General features: G+C 37.4%; 2 protein-coding genes, 1 long non-coding RNA gene and 1 pseudogene across 19 annotated transcripts; 2 read left to right on the plus strand and 2 right to left on the minus strand.

Moving 5' to 3' along the window:
* Window positions 1–1,691: 1,691 nt before the first annotated feature.
* On the minus strand, window positions 1,692–3,252 carry LOC104728983 (calcium-dependent protein kinase 11-like; annotated as a pseudogene).
* Window positions 3,253–3,479: 227 nt separating this feature from the next.
* On the plus strand, window positions 3,480–6,627 carry LOC104726482 (uncharacterized). Of its 17 annotated transcripts, none has more exons than XR_015572909.1 (13): window positions 3,480–3,706; window positions 3,920–3,957; window positions 4,058–4,178; window positions 4,283–4,361; window positions 4,442–4,465; window positions 4,581–4,656; window positions 4,838–4,879; window positions 5,101–5,181; window positions 5,305–5,403; window positions 5,493–5,655; window positions 5,755–5,828; window positions 5,930–6,207; window positions 6,327–6,627. It is a non-coding gene; the product is annotated as an uncharacterized LOC104726482 (long non-coding RNA). The 17 variants fall into 17 exon arrangements; XR_015572916.1 differs by having other exon boundaries at window positions 4,838–4,872; XR_758065.3 differs by having other exon boundaries at window positions 4,058–4,114.
* Window positions 6,628–7,990: 1,363 nt separating this feature from the next.
* Window positions 7,991–9,936, plus strand: LOC104726484 (uncharacterized). The gene is made up of 2 exons (XM_010445351.3): window positions 7,991–8,852; window positions 9,401–9,936. Exons 1-2 carry the CDS (start codon window positions 8,386–8,388, stop codon window positions 9,621–9,623), a joined length of 690 nt encoding a protein of 229 aa, XP_010443653.2. The 5' UTR covers window positions 7,991–8,385; the 3' UTR covers window positions 9,624–9,936.
* On the minus strand, window positions 9,927–13,115 carry LOC104728985 (serine/threonine-protein kinase BSK5). Its single transcript, XM_010447891.2, has 10 exons — window positions 12,718–13,115; window positions 12,406–12,614; window positions 12,141–12,276; window positions 11,782–11,915; window positions 11,551–11,656; window positions 11,368–11,453; window positions 11,064–11,252; window positions 10,806–10,970; window positions 10,526–10,639; window positions 9,927–10,439 (listed from the first exon to the last, which is right to left on the minus strand). The coding sequence occupies exons 1-10, from the start codon at window positions 12,800–12,802 to the stop codon at window positions 10,191–10,193; spliced, it is 1,473 nt and encodes a 490-aa protein (XP_010446193.2). The 5' UTR covers window positions 12,803–13,115; the 3' UTR covers window positions 9,927–10,190.
* Between the last annotated feature and the right edge of the window lie 1,989 nt (window positions 13,116–15,104).

The following is a 15,104-nucleotide window of genomic DNA, read 5'->3' on the forward strand; positions in this document are numbered from 1 at the left end:
AATCAGAACAAGAGAATTGTGTTTGAGAAGGTAGAGAAATTGGTAAAGAAAACTTTGAAACAATGGCTTTTAAAACTGAGAAGGAGGGGTGCCCAAGTCGAAGATGCCAGGAGGAGAGATCCGTTTTTGGTGAAGATGACGCCGAGAACACATTAATGGTGTTGCGGTGAATCGGCCACTCATATAGCTCATTCCTAGTTCGATCTTGGAGTAACCGGACCCCCGTTTTCAGATCCGTCACCTGAAAATGTGCAGGAAAGAATGAAACACAAACTTGATTAGTGTTACACAACCTATATACCGAGATGAGATTCCTGCTTATCTCTGGAACATATAGAATATCGTGTAAAGCAAGTGAGCGTGAGGGAGTAGGGAGTAAGGCGGAACCAGTTTGAGCAATCTTGAGAGCAGAACCATCAGCAATGGTTATGTCCTCACCACCGTTGTACGGTTGATGGAGGGAGAGATTGGACAGATCAGCAGTAAGATGATGCGTAGCACCACTATCCATAACCCAGTTGGCCGGGTTGTACGGAGGAACAACAGCCATGTTAGCATGAGGCGAGTAGCCACCACCTGATGGTTGGAAACCAGAACTGGAGCGCGGTAACTGAGAGCACCGCCGAGCACTATGGCCAAAGACACCACATAGTTGACATCGGCCTTGATAACCTCGGCCGTGTCCCCCACGGGAGTTGGAGTTGGAAGCACCGCGAGAGGAGGTGCGAGACTGATTGCGTGGATTGTTGGTGTGAGGAGAGGATTTGTAGAAGGCGGCATTAGCTGTTACAGGGACCACGGACGAAGAGACTTGCGAAAGAAGCTTCAACTCAAAGTTGATAAGCTTTTCATGGATCATGGGGATGGAAGGAGGAGTGTCACGACCATCAATCTGATCGATGATAGGTTTGTAATCTTCCGGTAGACCACCAAGAAGATACTCAATCTGCTCCTCGTGTTCGTAGGGTTTGCCAAGAGTAGCGAGGTGATCGAAACGAGCAACGAGTCCCTGAACATATTCATCAACAGTGCGTGTACCTTTCTTCCATTGTTTGATCTGTTCTCGAAGCTGTTTGATGTGACCCCAAGTTGGTTTGGCATATGTGGAAGAGAGAAGAGTCCAGATCTGAGACGAGGTGGACGCTTTGGAGAGGATGGGTTGAACATCGATGGAGATCGAGCCAAGGAGACTGGCGACAAGCAATTGATCCTGTCGAACCCAGAGATCATACGCCGGATTGGGAATGGTATTGCCAGCGGAGAGAACGGTTGTGGCTGGAGCAACCGTGGTGCCATCAAGAAAACCAGCAAGACCGTATCCGGCAAGCAACGCGCGTACCTGACGGTTCCACATCAGGTAGTTAGAAGCTGTGAGTTTTGTGACATTAGACATATTGATATTGTGAAGTTGGGACGCAGAAGCAGTGTTTATGATATCAGAAGGAGGAGCAGCCATTGAGAAAGGAGAAGAGAGGAGCGAAGAAGAAGAAGAAGTATAGAGGCGACGTTAAAAAAAAAAAATTTAGGTTTAGGATCCTACTGCTCTGATACCATGTAAAGAATGTCTTGAGTATTATTGATAGTAAAAATTACAATATATATACAGCATACACACAAGGGTTTTGTACACTACTAATTACACTTATATCCTTCTCTTACATATCTTCTCTCTATAATCTTCTTCTTTCTTTTTGCTCTAGCAGACGAGCGACAATCTGAGGGATGGAGCGGTGGGAATATGCGTGCAAGATGCCCATCTGATTATAGTTCACTCTGTGACAGCAACAAACACCACCAACTGATCTAGCTCTCCTAGTCCAGTGGTCCGGTTCCTTTTTCTGTGCAGTCCTGACATTCTTGAGCAGTTTCCTCTTTTCCTTCTTTTTACTGACTTTCCCGCTGCTTTCGTCTGATTCACCCCTGCTTCCTCACGCCTCTCAAGTTGTGAAGAAGAATCTGGTGACCTCTTTGGGCTTGAGTCTCGAAGTTTTCCATCTGTTTCAGTGATGTCACTGTTCGCTGGGCCTGGGCTAAAAAAGGTAAAGCTTGGCATGGAGGGAACTTCAGTTGATGAGAAGGCAGCTGAGGTTGATTCCGGTTGTTTCCCATCAAAAGAGCATCCACCACCATTCTCCAATCCTTCACAGCCAAACCCATCCTGATCATCATATCCTGATTCAGATAATTGCTCCATCCACCACGAGTGAGCTAGAACATCATCAGCTGTTAACCTTTGAGAAGGATCAAGACAAAGCATCCCCCGGATCAAATCCTTGGCGTATGAAGTTATATGGTCCCATGGCTCTTCAGAAAAACTCAACTGCAGTGCTGACAGCATCAAAAATCTTTGAGTCAGTCTCTCCCCAAAAGGGAGGTACTCCACTGAGAAGAATGTACAAAATAACGCCTGCACTCCATACATCAGCAGCTTGGTTATAATATCCCCCTGACAACACTTCTGGGGCTACGTAAAAAGGACTGCCAACTGTGCCGCTCAACTTTTCCCCAGGCTTTATAAAGGTTGCCAGACCAAAATCAGCCAATTTGATAGGAGATGAAGAAGACATTGTGGCCATAAGAATGTTCTCAGGTTTCAAATCTCTGTGGACAATACCGCTATCATGACAAAACTTGACCACTTGCATCAATTGCTTGAAGAGCAACCTAGCACGGAACTCGGAGTACCTTCCATATTTCTCGAGCCTGTCAAAAAGCTCACCGCCTGCGCATAGTTCCATCACAAGATGCACGGAATCTTCCCCCTCGTAAACCGCTATGAGATTCACAACGTTGGGGTGCCGCCCAGCTAACTTGGCCATTATAGAAATCTCGAGTTTGAGACTATTCATGTCGTCTTGTGTAACAAGGCTGTCTTTAGATATGGACTTGCAAGCAAGCCTCTCTCCAGTTAACTTATCAGAACATACTCTTACGACACCAAACTGACCGCAACCTAACTGTTCCCCAAGCGCATATCGATCTTTTAAGTTGGAAACGTTTACAGGAGGGTTTAGAATGGTTTCTTCATCAGTAAGGCTTGCAACTTTAAAGCAATTGCAGAAAAGCGGGCTCGTATTCTCCTTAATATCAGCTATGTCCATACCCATTATCTATCCAAATCTTTAGTTTCTTACAAAATTTACAGCCTGCCTATAATAATAGATACCCCAAACTAGGTCTAATCTAGCAAGCGATCGAATCTACTCTTCGTTGAAACCGTACGTAAGCCTGCATTCACCTTCAGATCCTCCTATCTCTTTATTTGCAAAGAGTAGTGTGAGAATCGAATCTACTCTTCGTCGGAAACCGTAAGCTGCATTCACCTTTCAGATCCTCCGATCTCTTTATTTTGCAAAGAGTAGTGAGAATCGAATCACGTCGAAGAGCAAACGAACCCCGTTTTCTTATATAGGTAATTTTCCTTATTTCTTATTAACGTATATAAAAATTAAAAAAAAAGGTAAATTTCCTTTTTGCTTATATCGTATACAAAAGTAAATTTCTTCTTTTTTAATATTTTTACAACATAAAAAAAAAAAAAAAAAAAAAAAAAACACATCTGGCCGTTTTATAAATAAATATATATCGATCAACATCTCTCTGACTCTCTCTCTCAGAGAAATCAACACATATATAGATAGAGTCACTCTTCTTCTTCAGTCTTCTTCACCCAGACAACAACAGCGACATCAATCAATCAATCAATGTAAGTAAGATTATCCTTGTTAATAAACGTACGATGATCGCCGTATCTTCTCTCTCTTCTGACTCCCAAAATCGTTGAAGAATTAGATATGTTTGCAAGTGAGGATCGGAGGATGACGTTGTTTGTTTCGATGGCGTTTTTGGGTTCTTTTTTTAGGGTTTTCGATCGCTTTGGTTCTTACAAATTTGACGATGGTTCTCCTTCTATGTGCAGGTCCGGGAGATCTGGTTTGAAGAATGAATGATGTTTGGGTATTTTAGGGTTTATATTTTTGGTTTTCTCTTTTATTAAGGCTTTTTTTTTTGTTTGTTTAATTAACAATGGTTTCTTCTATTTCTATATTCTGCAAAGATGGTTTGAAGATTGATGAAGAAGACTCGGAGCATGCACTCAAGGTTTTGTTACTACGTACTATCACCAACACAATCCCTAAGTGAAGAGTTTGATTTTAGTTTTGTTTCTCTATATGGATGTATGGTTCACATTGTTTACGGATGATTGATGCTTTTTGAGTCTCATAGCTTAATAATGAGTCTGTTTTATCAATCTATGGAGTTTTTTTTTTCTCTCTTGCAGGAATTTCATCTTTAAACAATGGCAAGGGCTTACTAGCCAGCATACGGAGACGACATCTTCAATTGCTTTAATGAGAGAGGTATGAAGCTTTTTTCACTTGGATTTTTTAGATTTCTACATGCGGGATTTATGGTTCTTAGAATCGTTAATATGGTGCAGGTGTCATTTTTGGTGTCTTTGCAGGTGAGGATCTGAAGAGGACTTTGTTTGTTTCCATGCTGTCACTTCTACTCTCATCTGATTTGACGACGAAGTAATAAAGGTACAAAAGTTCTTGGGGTTTTGTTTATGGTTGTAGGTGTTGCTGCTAGCTTCTCCAGATGGAGTTTTAAGGTTCCCCCTTTCATCCAATGGAAAAATTCTCTTCATCATCTGTAAGTAATCTCAAAATCCTCTCTGCCTTTCTCTGTTTTGTTCTGTTTCAAGTTTACTCAACCAATAATTATCCTATGCACTTTTGGGATTTTTTGGATATCTATTTATGGGTTTATTAAGGGTGTTGCTTAAATTCTGACTTGAAAATTAACGATGGTTTCTTCCATATGTGCATATCAGAGATGCTTTGAAGAATGATGAGGAAGACTCAGACTGTTTAAGGTTTTTTTTTCGATCATCAACACAATTTATAAGTGAATACTGAGATTTTTGTTCTGTTTGGTTCTTTTTCTCTATATGGATAGACGAGAGATATATGGTTCACATTATTACGGATTAATGATGCATTTTGAGTCTTCGTCACTTTAGAACAGACTCATAGCTTAATGAATCTGTTTTATTAATCTACGAGGAACTCTTTTTTTTTTTTTTATCTCTTGCAGGACTTTATCTTAAAACAACGGCAAGGGCTAACCAGCCAGCATACAGAGACATCTTCAATTGCTTTAACGAAGTCTAAGCAGGTATGAAGCTTTTTCACTTGGATTTTAAGATTTCTACATGTGGGATTTATTGTTTGTACTTAAGCTGTTATTTCAGACTTAAGAAAACTAACGATGGTTCTTAGAATCGTTGATGTGGTGCAGGTGTCATTTTGGTGTCTTTGCAAGGGAGGATCAGTGGAGAACTTTGTTTGTTTCCATGATGTTTCTTCTACTCTCATTTGATTTGACGACCAAGTAAAGGTATTAAGTTCTTGGGGATTTAGAGTTTATTTATGGTTTTCACTTAGACAATTACAAAATAACAATGGTTCTTCTAATTCTGTGTGCAGACCGGTGAGATGGTTTGGAGAATAATGTTTCATAACAAAAACTTGGCCGGTGTGCGTTCCCACAGTGTAACAACATGAAACTGATTCTATAGTGATTGATGCTCTTTGACTCTATATACAACACGTCATCCTCTTTGTCCAACTTCAAATTCTACATCCATAAGTGAGTCTAATTTTCTTCAGAGTTTTGTTTTTTGTTACACAATTTTAGATTGGATAGAGACTGAGTTTTTGTTTTTTAATTTCTTTTTAATGGATATAGGTGTTGCTAGCTTCTCCAGATGGAGTTATAAGGTTCCCTGCTTTCATCCGATGGAAAAAATATCTTCTTGATCTGTAAGTAATCTCAAAATCCTCTCTGCTTTTCTTTGATTTGTTCTGTATCAAGTTAACTAAACTAATAACAATCTTTTTTTTTTGTTATACTCTATTGGAAGTTGTCCTAAAGTTGTGGACACCACTATCATCAACACTTATGCAGCTGTAATTCAGACTATGGGGATTTGAAGTTGTCCTAAAGTTGTGGACACTGGACACCACTATCATCAACACTTATGCTTCCTGTTAGCACCAAATCTGACATGAGAAGTGATCATGGACTCCTGGTGTTGTGAGGAGTTACGAAAAGCTTTTGGTAGAGATGGTATCTATTGTTCCTTATGGAGTTGTCTACTTCTTTGTTAGTTACTCATACAATGAAACTGGAATTCTGAAGGTATGGTCTTCTCCTTCGCTTTACCATGCAAGAATTTTTGTCACAGTTTTGCATGAAGTGGATACAGGCATTAATGTATATGTGCTTACCGATATTACCAATGCTCTTAATGTTTGTAGGAAATATTGCAACAGAAGCTTGTTTTCATCGAAACACAAGATGTTATAGAAACAACATTGGCAGTGGATAATTATCGCAGGGCTTGCGATTGCGGAAGAGGCTTCTCACGTTGACTCCTCCGCCAACTGAAACCCTCTAATCGCCGCGGAGGTTTCTTACGTTGACTCCTCCGTCAATGAAAACCAAACAGATGATTGAATTAGAATCAATTCATATGAGATATCTTCATGTAAGCAAACATGGCCAACATGATGGTTTTTAGTCAAATAGTGTGTGCAACGGAGAAGCAATTTAAGAAAAGTCAAAGTACGTCGCTCGAAGGGCCCCTATTGAACCAATTCAAGTCCATGAAACCTATCCCTCCATTATTTTTCATTTGGGCCTTATATCCATGTCATTTTCCGTTTCTCTTCTGTCCATCATTCCTGCTTTGAAAATCGTATATTCATTAGTCACTTTATTTTATAACTATACAAATATATGTATTACTATAACCTAGTGAAATCAAATATAACTGAGACGAAGAAAAGAAAAAGGAAAAACAGAAGAAAGAGTTCTAAATAGTTTTAGAGAAATAAATGGTCAAAAATATAATTTAATAGTGTTAACTATTGGGGAATAAATAGGCACATTGACACTATTAAATTACTCATCTTATAAAGGATACAGATGAAAAACATATGTATTTTAATTATTTAAATAGAATACAATTTTTAAAAATAAATTTTACATTTTTTAAAGCCATAGTATTGGTATAAAACAAAGTAACTTTATCAAATTGATGCTTATCTTCTAGTATTTTTCTTTAGGACAAAATTATTAAAGAAACGGTGAGTTTCCTTCCAGCCAACATTGTTACATCCTGACACAACTACTGACATTGACAGTGATTTCTGTGTTTAGGTGTTTTCTTTATCAAAGCCCCTAAACTTTCTAACATTTTCAGTTTGATCTCATGTTTATATACGTTTCAATGAAACCCTACACTATTGCATCCAACTGTATATATATATATATATATATATATATATATATATATATATGTCCACAGTTCAACAATCCACTCAAAATCAATTTAAACCTTATGCATTTTTCTAGGATATCATTTTTTAGTATCAATAATTAAACAATCCAATTTATAGAAGTAATGTAGAATGAAACTTTATAGAGACAATCTAATTTATAGAAGCAAAACTTTTATAGAGACAATCTAATTTATAGAAGCAAAGTAGTTTGTTTTTCATGATAAGACTAAAGTACTAAATAAAGTAAGAATTGTTGGAAGTACAATCTAACTTGTTGAAGAAATCAAGGAAAGTACTAAACAATAATAACGCCTTTTCCATTTCTATTAATGTTTTAACTTTAAAATAACTCAACTTAAAACTTGAAACTCACATGTTTAATGAAGTTAACAACTTATTAAGGGCAACTTCAATAAGAAGTACTATGAGTTAAAAAAAAAACCATTTTTATACAGGGAAAAAAGTACAATCATATATTCATATATATATATATATATATATATATAAAATGTTAAGAAAAATTAAGAATCATGAGTTTAAGAATCCGTACCACGGGATCTAACAATGTTAAAAAAAGCACCAACCTTGTTTTGAAATATCTTCCAAACTTGAGGGAGACAAAAACAAAACAACATGTAAATTTTTATTTATTTTTTATTTTTTCCTTTAAACAAACAAAAATAATAATTAATAGTTGGAAAAAAAAATTAAAAAAAAAAAAAAAACAGAACAGAAGCTGCTCTTTTGTCCAAAGCTTCTTCCTTTCTCTTTCTCCAACATTTCTTCTCTCTCTCTCTCTCTCTCTCTCTTTCTCTGCAACTTAAAAATTAAAAACAAAAAAGAAGTAATAAATTTTTGCAACAAACCCTTCAAGACAAAATTAGCTTTTTGTTTTGGTTTCTTTTTATTTTTATTTTTATTCTTTTGTAATTTGTATTCCTCGTAAAACCCATGAGTGAGTGACCCCTTTGGTTCCTCCTCTTCTTTGCTTTAATCCTCCAAGAAGAAGAAGAAGAAATAAAATAAAATAAAAATGCCTTCTTTTGCTTTTGGATCTCATCACCATCTGTCGAATCCTAGAGACTCGCCCTACTCCGTCGAAATTAGCGCCGACGGTGGCTCCACCGACTTGGATTCTTTGTCTGAGGTCGATTTAGAGAGCGGCTGTGTTCCGGCGCCGGATAAAAAGCTGCATTCTGGTGGTAAGAAGAAGAGGACAAGGAGGAGGAAGAGGAAAAAGAAGAAGAAGAAGAAGAAGAAAAGTGGTAGAGATTGCAGGATCTGTCATCTTCCTTTAGAGATTAACCAAGAAGCAGCTGACGAAGCTGAAGAAGATGAAGATGGTGGTGATGGTGATGATACTGATTCTGATGAAGAAGAAGAAGACGAAGAAGAAGAGTATTATGGTTTGCCTTTGCAATTAGGTTGCTCTTGTAAAGGTGATTTGGGTGTAGCTCATAGTAAGTGTGCTGAGACTTGGTTCAAGATCAAAGGAAACATGTGAGTTTCTTTCATTTCTCTTCAAGACTTTATTTATCTATTTACATTTATTCTATTTTCTGCAAAATTCTACAGATTCTGTGAGAATTTTTTTTAAGTAAAGGATGAAACTTTATGAGGAAACTAAAGTATTTGCTTTTATGTACTTTGAGTTTTTTTCTTTTTCTTTTCTTCATTGTCTGATGTTTACAGATCCATATGATTACTTCTCAGAAAGATTGTCTATTGAAGCTGGAATCTACAGTTTTTGTGGCCACCAATTTTTCAATTTGTGTCTCATGTGTTGTCAACTTGTGTCCTATGTTCTTATTCGGTTTGGTTCCTGTGATTTGCTTCAAAATTTTCACTTTCAAACTAGCTTGATTTTGCAGCTGCATTGAGAATCTTGCATTCTCTTTTGCTGAGACATTTTGACTCTTACCAATCTCAATTATAACCATAGCTCTGTTTAGCTTATGTTGGAGTTAGATCTATTTCTTGTGTGTTTAGAAGCTGAAGTGGGGTCTCTAAAGGCTATACTGATAGGCATTATCTATGAATCTGAGCAGGACATGTGAGATATGCGGGGCAATGGCTCTAAACGTGGCTGGCGAACAGTCGAACCCAGAGAGTACTGCCTCTGCCCATTCACAAGCAGCTGCAGGACAACCCCAGACTCAGACAGAGCCACGGGGAATCTGGCATGGTCGTCCTGTTATGAACTTCTTACTTGCCGCTATGGTCTTTGCCTTCATTGTTTCTTGGCTGTTTCACTTCAAAGTCCTCAAGTGAAACGTTTTCCATCTCTCTCTTTTCGCCCACCTGCACGCGCTCACTCTTCTCCTGTTCTTGAGTTGCTTGTTGCAGTCGCTGGATCAGTCCCTCCTGTTGCTTGATTGTTCACACGTTTTGTAGCTGTAAAAACTTGCTAGTGTTTAGATTGTTTGTGACTTGTGAGATGTACATCTTGTATTATATTGCTCTACTCCGGCTTGGTGAAACCTCTGTGTAATCAAGAGGGTCTTAGCTCTATTGGTTTCAGGAACAAACACCTTTGCCTTTGAAGACTAGTAAAAGATAAATACTGGACAACAGTTGTGTTTAATCTCCACTCTTTAAGTTATATTCAAAGAAGATATCACATTTAAGGATCTTGGACTTTTTAAATGAGAAAGATCCTTCTTTCCTTGTTTCAAGATACATGTGAATCATCTCTTCAAATTGGAAACCACAAATTCAGGATAATGATTCAAGAAAGAAAGAAAAAAGACAATGAGCTCCCAGAATCCAATCAGAAAACGGAGAAGGCAAAAGAGAGAAGAAACCTATAGAGAGAAGAAACCTATACACTTGAAGTTTTCAGTTTCTGTTGTTCTGTTTCTTAGCTTCCAAGGAAGTTCCATCTTTTAGGGTTTCGCAAGCATCTTTATCCATTCCAAGGCTGAAGAGAGCAGCAGCCTGAAGATAGAAAGCCGTTGGCCACTCAGGAGACACTACTTGCGCCTGCATTGCATCACCAAGAGCCTCTTGAGGCATGTTGCTCATCAGATAACACAAACACCTCCTTGCAAAAACTGTTGGTGATACCATTGTGCCATCTTCGATGAACTGCAGATATAATAAGAGAACCAAGGATACACAGATTGAGTGGAGTTTTCTTGTTTCAAGAAAGTAACCGACTTTATGTTTCTTACCTGTGTGTAACATTCGACGGCGGTGACAAAGTCTTTGCCTTTGAACGCAGCATCTCCTTGTTTCTTAGCGTTTAGAGTCTCCTGAATCTGGTCGGTCCACACTTGGAATGAGAGCTGTATTGCAAATGACACAAGGATCATCTAGTTGAATATATCAGACAGTAAAGATGATGATCTCAATGGAAGACTACAGAACATATTTGTTTTCTGTAACCAAGCTCCACAATTTCAGATCATTGACCTCGTAGAAGATGAAGAAGCTTCTTATTCATATAAATACCTCATTTGCTACGCCCTCGTCGTCTTTGTATCCAATCTTTTCAAGAATTTCATGGATGGCAGTGAGATCAAGTCTTGAACAAGCGTCGCCAAGAGGGGTTAGCGAAGTTGTTTCCTTTGGAGAAGCAGCTCCATGTGGTATACCCATTAGCACATAAGACGGAACCTGAAGAAAACAACAAAGATACAAAATAAGAAGACGAGTCACAAGACTCGAATGGTTGATACATAATAGGAAGGTGATTTAGTGAGCGCATACATCAGTTTCCTTTTGAAGAGGAGCAAGTGAGGACACAAGAGATTTCACATTTGGCCTTTCACGAGCTTCATACTGCAAACAACGGGAAGCTAAGCGAACCAAATCGGTTCCATCATCATTTGAGAAATGACCATCAAGGCACGAGTCCATCAGCATTAGGAAGTTCTTCCCACGAATCAGATCAAGCGCCTGCAGAACAATGGTAGAGCTATGAATGGTGCAGTTACATGTTTTGGTTCAAGGAGAAGAAGTTCTTCCCAAAAGAAGTTGAGCCACGTTTGGTGCTGGTGAATTGCGAACTTACATGGCTTGGTGGTATGTGTTTGCCACTGAGAAGATCTAGCAACAGCGTTCCAAAGCTGTAGACCACGCTCTCCGGAATCACTCTCCCTAAGAGATTAATAAACACACGGCGGATCAAAATAATAACTTGTTCAAACATGAAACACATAACTTGAAGCCATTGCATCTCATATTAGTAACTGACCTGTTCTTAGGTATTCAGGAGGTGTGAAAGCCAAATTTGTACTGTAACTCTTCCCATCCCTACTATTCTTCATAAGACCGAAGCAAGATAATCTAGGGTTACCATCCTGTAATCAAGATTATAATAACATTATCAGAACCCCTTAACAGCAACTTATATGAAAACAGAAACATAAACCTAATCACAATTAAAAAAAGAGATATGAGAGATGATAGTAAGCTAGAGACGGACCTGATCAAACAAGATCCTGTAAGCATTAAGATCATGGTACAAGGCGCGACCTTTGGCGCTGCAATACTCAAGTGCTTGTGCAAGATACAAAGCCACTCTCACCCTCATCGACCACTTCATTGGCTGGCTATCCCCTACATATCGTTATCACACATTATTAAGTTCCACCACTACTTTACAAACAATGATCTATAGCCAAATATGGAAAATCTCACCAAATGCTAACGAAAAAAAAATGATACATTTATGCATTTAAGTCTTAATCTTTTGTTCAACAATATAGAACCAAAAACAGAAATTTCCAACAAAAGAGGATCAAACCAATCAAGTAAATAAACAAAAATGATGAAAAGACTTACAGTGGAAGAGATGCTTAGAGAGAGTTTCAAAAGGCATAAACTCAGCAACTAACAATCTCTCGTCTCCTTCACAACAGAATCCAATCAAGTTAGCCAACCTCTCATTCCTCAGCTGCCCCACAGCTTTTGCTTCCTCCTAAAGAATCAATCAAATGAAACAGTAAACAACAACAACAATATCCTCACCAATTCGATTTTGGAACTGTAAATGATAAACCCATCAAGTGATACGAGCAAAAGGAATCAAATTTACGAGAGTACGTACAAGGAATTGACGAGTATCAGGCCAAGCGGATCTATTGAAGCGTTTAACAGCGATAAATCGGTCATCTTCAAGCCTGCCTTTGTAGACAACATTGGGAGCCTTAACCCCGTGCTCAGAGACGATACTGTCAGTAGAGAATCCACTAGTAGCCGCTCGTAGTTGGTCGAAACTGAACTCCGTAAACGACGGCAAGTCATCCGTACCGTTCTCTGTCGGGAACCAAAAAAAAAAACTCAAACTTGGTTTAGCGCAGAGAGAGAGAGAAGGATAATGCAAAGAAAGGTAGAGACTTTAAGTAAGTAAGGAAGAAACCTAGATCAGAAGCTTCGTTGTGAGTTGATTTGAGATGGGTCGGCCACCAACAACAGAGAGATAGCTTAGAGCAACGAGGTCCCATTTTGGGTTTTTTTTTCAAAGCTCAATCAAAGATGATTTCTTCCCTAAAACCCGAATAAAGCAAAAACCCTTTCTTTTTTTTTTTTGGGTGTGAGTCTCTCACTCAGTCACTTTCTGAGAGTTTAAAAAAGAGAAGACGAGAGAGAGAGCCAAAAAAAGGTTTTTTTTTCTTTCTTTCTGGAATGGAAAGGAATCTGCGGAGAAAAAAACAAAGAGAGTGAGGAAATTTATATAGCGGACGAAGTGGAGAAGACAGTGGTGAAATTAATAAAGAGCATAATGATAATAATTAATTATTTAGAGTTTTTTTAATTGTGGATCCAATGTCTCTCTCTCTCTTAAGTCTTATCTTATCATTTATCACTTTTTTTTGTCTAAATGTGGAACAGTTAATTATTTTCAAAACTAGATTTGACTGAAAAGAGTATTTTGTTATCAAGGTTCAATTTTCTCAGTTCCCAATATTACTTTTTTTTTGGGGGGATTTTTTAAAAGATACAGTATGTATTTATTTTTTTTGGTCAAAGTGATATAGAATATGAAAATCAAATGAGAAAATAGAGACAAACAGATTAATTGAGAAACCGACATTTTTTTCTCTTTTATTTTGTTTTGTAGTGAAGCAGACGAGACGACCTTAAGTAACTCTGAAACGTCTGTTTATAATACATACAACAAGGCTGCATTAGTAAGTTAAGTTACTTTGGAAAACGAAGTTACTAAATCAGGGACAAAATCGTAAAGTGCTTGGTCAAAGGGTCAAAGCCATGTGTGCATGCGTGTGGCCTGTGTGTGTGTGAGAATAATATGAAGTTATGAACTACGGACGGTATTAAAGTGGCAGTGTAGTACTACTAGTTTATGAGAAGTTACTTTTTTTTTTTTTTTTTTTTTTTTGAGAAGTTACTTATACTTTAGTGAGGTGATTAAATCTTTGGAGTAGATTACTTCTGTAGTTTAAGGCTACTCCAAGATTAATCTACGAATATGATGTTTTTTTGAACTAATTTTGTGTGTGATTTTACACACTAAAAGTTTTTAAAATGCGGAATAAATCATACTTTATTTGATAAAACAATGTTAACAATTTCATTTACTTTATATTTTTTTTATATTATATGAGCCTTTGAACCCAATAAGCGAAACAACCTTTCCAGCTAAAAATGACACGGACCGGTGTGTGACCCAAAAAAACAGAACGAAAGAGGTCCATGAAGCATTTTTTTATATGCAAGTCAAAAGCTTTTGTATACTATGCGGCTTATTATTATTACATTGCAAAGCTCATTTTTCTCTTATAACATTTTTAATCTATGCGAAGCTTTCCCTAGCTTCTTTCTTGTACATGTATTCGAACCCACAACTTTTTTGTTTGTTTAAAATAATTATTTTATTTTTATAAGAACAATTAATGTTGGTTGGTGGAGACAAAGAGGATCTTGGTGATAAATATGGCAAAGAAAGTGGTAATAGAAGATGACTTCACGCGTGTGCCAAGGCGATGTTTGTTGTCCTTTGGGGGACACATTTTAGCCTAATTTAAGATGCTCTTAAGTGACCAACTCAGGACCACTATAATGGAATTGGAAGATACATATCATATTCTTATCATAGACAATAATGGAGCGTTATTTTGAAGTTGAAGGTTGCATGTTTTTAAAACTTTGCTTCGACTCTTGGCTCAAGATATATAATGCCCAAGCCACTAACGATATTTTGGAACCTATATTATATATATACGCAACAAAGCTAATAGGTCATAGGTGCCAATCATAAGCTTTGAAACAAAATATATTTCAAAAAAATTTCAATAGTCAAATTGATCCATATGTCTTTTATTCATATGAGGGAAAATGAAACCTTAGTTTTTACATATGTAGAAGCAACTTACATAACTTAAGCCATTATTCTCTGTTAAAAAGGGAAGTTGAGTGGTGCTCTCATAATCTTTAAGAGCATTACTCAACCTGCAAAACGCGATTTTTGCAACTACTTACATATTATTATATATTTTGAGGAAAAAAATCAATTATCTATCAAATTTCTTGGCCCTAAATACTACGTAGAATTATGTTTTTTTTGGGTTAAAATCTTATGTAGATACTAGGATTTTGACAAAAGACCAATATTACACATATATAAAAAAAGGTTTTCGATAGACAAAAACATACACGAATACTGGATAAGATATTTATAACTACGCCTCACCTTCGAAAAAAAAAATGTTTATAAGTTACATATATGGATAGTGTTGGTCCACTTAATGTCGAGTTTTAAGAGAACACATTACTTGTTCATAACCA

This window comes from Camelina sativa, chromosome 11 (genome assembly GCF_030686135.1).
Source record: "Camelina sativa cultivar CO46 ecotype springtype chromosome 11, ASM3068613v1".
Lineage (NCBI taxonomy): Eukaryota > Viridiplantae > Streptophyta > Magnoliopsida > Brassicales > Brassicaceae > Camelina > Camelina sativa.